At 46.0% G+C, this 3,757-nt stretch overlaps 1 protein-coding gene across 1 annotated transcript; it reads left to right on the forward strand.

Annotated features, from left to right (window-relative positions):
- The first annotated feature begins 1,100 nt into the window (after positions 1 to 1,100).
- On the forward strand, positions 1,101 to 3,427 carry LOC119898473 (leucine-rich repeat-containing protein 10B-like). The gene is made up of 2 exons (XM_038712644.1): positions 1,101 to 1,532; positions 1,691 to 3,427. Exon 2 carries the CDS (start codon positions 1,868 to 1,870, stop codon positions 3,083 to 3,085), a length of 1,218 nt encoding a protein of 405 aa, XP_038568572.1. The 5' UTR covers positions 1,101 to 1,532; positions 1,691 to 1,867; the 3' UTR covers positions 3,086 to 3,427.
- The last annotated feature ends 330 nt before the right edge of the window (positions 3,428 to 3,757 follow it).

Raw genomic sequence — 3,757 nt, forward strand, 5'->3', positions numbered from 1 at the left:
GCTTAGACTTAATCTTTTCAGCAGTATTCACCATTTTTCGAAGGTATTTCAGGCAATCAGCTATGCTAAAAACAAGGCTAACCTATCTGTTGCAGGCCACGTTTTGGCCTTTGTCCTGGTTCAAAAACAGACATTCATAGAAAAGTTTGTTCTCATCTTGAACCGGAAAATAGATTAATTTCATATCAGAGGTGATATGGTGGAATGATCCACTAAAGTTAGGCACAAACACCAGTTTGTGTTATATTCACCACCATCTTGACTGTAAGGGAGGGAGAATGCAGTAAGATTGGTGTGTTGCAACAAAATAAACAATATTGTTCAGAGGTTTGGACTTGTCTTATTGGTTCCTTATGAAGTCTATACAATTAGGTGAACCTAGGACGCTCCGTTACAATACCATTATACTATTCTATGCATCCTAAAGAAAACTGAGACTATACTTTGCACACATCTAGGCATATATATGAAAACTTAGACTGCACTATAATATACAAAAAAAACCCATTCTCTGATTATCATATACATATGCAGTACATGCATGTATGAGATTTTGTTTAATAGGCTTACTACTATTACTAGTACTACCACCCCCCCCACCACCACCACCACCACCACCACCACTACTACTACTACTACTACTACTACTACTACTAATAATAATAATTGAGACATGTAAGACATTAATACTAGTAACTCAGAAAAGGGGGGAAAGGGTTGTGTGCATGATGTAGCCTATTTATGTGTGAATACCATGAATACAGAAGGGCACTGTGTGTATAGGCCTTTAAATGCACAAAAAAGGAAAAAGAATAAATAAATAAATACAAAAAATTAAAAGGTAGGTTATGTACCTACGCATATTAGCCTATTTCATGTTTATGTTTGACTCTGAAAATGCAGGGTTTTTTTGAAAAATGTTTTGAAACACGTGTTAAAGCACGCGAGCGATAAGACAGAAAGTAAATTTTTTTCATATACTACTTTTAATAATCGCAGTAACACACGAAGACACACACACACACACACACACACACACACACACACACACACGCTGACCATGTGATGTGAATGCCCCCTGTTCCGGTTACAGAGGGAGAGAGGGTGGGAGGCAGCACTTCAATGTAAACCTTCTCAGTGATGGAAAGCAGCGGCCAACATCAGAAGCAGAGTCACTCACTCGGTCTGCGCTGCAGTTTCTCAAAATGTGCTGTGCAATTTTCTTTCTCCAGCGCGGATTGAAACTCCGGGAGACCTCGGCCTGTAATGGGTAGCAGCTGCATTAACTAGTGGACACTCTTCTATTAACTGTTTTTCTTTGCCGCCGGCCAGGTCACCGAGCTGCGCACGCACTGTGGGCTTATCCACCGACACCTGGCAGGAAGAGTGAAGGTAAACTGACTATTTAGTGTCCTAAAGTGGCGCATTTTCGGCCTGTTCTGAAAGAGAGACTGGATCACGTGAACAGGTGACATCGAAGCTGCACGTTATCTGTCTCTTAAAATCCTCCGGGTTTAAGAGGAGAAGAAAGGGTAAGGACTGCAAGTTCAATTTCAGCTCAAAATACAGCTGCACCTTTTCAAGCTCAACTACCAGCAGCATTATTACTATTATTATTACTATTACTACTACTACTATTGTTACTATTACGCCACAGCTTATTATTTTCTGCTCGTGTATTCTAATGAAGGGACAAAGAGACACCTGACAAACATGGCTGCACAAGTGCTAATTGGCCCAGACCATGATGCTGTTTGCAGCCAAAACAGCAGCAGCTCCCAGGCTGAGGGTTAACTTGTCACAGACACTACCTCATCAAATGACTCTGTCCTGACTCACATAGAAGTCAGGGGCTGCAGGCCACAGCATGGGCAACTCCTCCAGGAAGGGAGGGGGAGACGAAGAAGATGAGGGGGGCAAGGATGGCGAGGAGGTGGAAATCACAGAGAAGAAGAAAGAAGAGGAGGAGGTGGAGGTGGAGGAAGAGCTTCCGCTGGGGGTGGAGGAGTTGTTTGAGAGTGGGGATCCCGTGCTGGACTTGAGCTACCGTAAATTCAAGCGGTTGCCTTCACGTGTTTGTGGACTGATGCATCTGGAGAAGCTGTATGTCTGTGGGAACAGGCTGCGCACTCTGCCGGACAGCATCTCCCAGCTGCAAGGTCTGCGGATACTCGCCCTCGACTTCAACAAGATGGAGGAAGTTCCTCAGGCCGTCTGCCAGCTCACCAACCTCACTCGCCTGTACCTGGGCAGCAACCGGCTGATGAACCTCCCGCCTGAGCTGAGTAACCTGCAGAGTCTGCGCTGCCTGTGGGTGGAGAGCAACTACTTCCAGAGATTTCCACGGGAGCTCTATGACCTGCCCCACCTTAAGTCCCTGCAGATGGGGGACAACCGGCTAAAGACGCTGCCCCCTGACCTCTGCCGCATGACGGCTTTAAGGGGATTGTGGCTCTACGCAAACCGCTTTGAAATCTTCCCCAAAGTCCTGCTGCACATGGAGGGCTTGGAGATACTAGACATGGACCGCAACAAGATATCAGAGTTTCCCAGCCTGAAGCGTCTCCGAGCCATGCGCCTGTTCTCCTACGACCACAACCCAGTGAAAGCCCCTCCAAAAGTTGGCGATGAGGTGCTTGTTGTTGGGGAGGGTGCTGCGGAGTTCTTGGAGGTGCGTGAGGCCAGGAAGGAGAGACTACGAAAGGCCGCGGAGAAAGAGGCCGAGGAGTTGGCTCTGGCAGGAGAGGAGCCAGTGATTCACGGCATCCTGAAGAACAGCAGCTCCAACTCAAAACAAGCAACAAACGGAGATGTGGCAACTTTAGGGGACACGGATGTTAAAGAGGAAGAAGCAAAGGAGGAAGAGGAGGAGGGGGAAGAGGAGGATGTGGAGCTGCCAGTCACTGAGTATGACGGAGCTGAGCTAGAATATGACGAGCAGGGGGTTGAATATGAGACAGAGGAGCTGATATATGAGGGAGATGGTTTTGAATATGAGGGAGAGGAGTTGCAGTATGAGAGAGCTCAAATGGACTATGAGTATGAGGAGCTGGAGGACACGGGGAGGCAAGATGAAGGGGCATGAAAATCCCCTGATACATCTGGACTGATCTGTAGGCAGGTGGAGGTGGATGACGGAAAATCCACACAAACACACTGATAGAAGCTGACACAAGGCGAGTGTGCTGCTAGTTGTTAACTGTGAAAATAAATTAGCACTGAGGCATTATGAAACTATAAACTGACAGCACCTGTGACATCTCAATCGGCTGCAAATGACACATCAGAGCAGGACTCAGGTGGTGTTTGTGTGTGTGCGTGTGAGTGTGTGTGTGTGTGTGTGTGGCTGTTTTAAATTAGGGGTTATTTTCTGAGTGTACACAGGAGACCAAGTCTTCCATTATTAAATATTAACTCAGTTGATGAAGTCAGTGTCAATCATTTATGGGAAAATGTCTTAATTGGGAACCAGTGAAATCACCAGCTACTGTTTACATGACTGACACAATGTAGTATTTCCACACATCATGGCCAGTGTCTGTTTTATGTGCCTGCCAGTGCACCTCGGCTCGCCTCGTTGCTATTTTTATAAACTGAGAACCATGTGCGCATGTAAATGTGTGTATTGTATTTAGATTTACAAAATATTTATGACACGCTAAACACAACCCCCCAACCCTTGTCAGTGTTGTGTAAGCAATCCTGTGAATGTCAGTGCCAAGACAGCGAGGGAGATGAGCAGGATTATTAGAGGGAT

The sequence above is a fragment of the Micropterus salmoides genome, unplaced genomic scaffold, assembly GCF_014851395.1.
Source record: "Micropterus salmoides isolate LMB-PRFRI ecotype aquatic unplaced genomic scaffold, ASM1485139v1 Ms_hic_scaffold_116, whole genome shotgun sequence".
Taxonomy (NCBI): domain Eukaryota; kingdom Metazoa; phylum Chordata; class Actinopteri; order Centrarchiformes; family Centrarchidae; genus Micropterus; species Micropterus salmoides.

Bases quoted from the DNA above. Each gene is read 5' to 3' on its own strand.
- LOC119898473 (XM_038712644.1), top strand. From the start codon at position 1,868: ATGGGCAACTCCTCCAGGAAGGGAGGGGGAGACGAAGAAGATGAGGGG.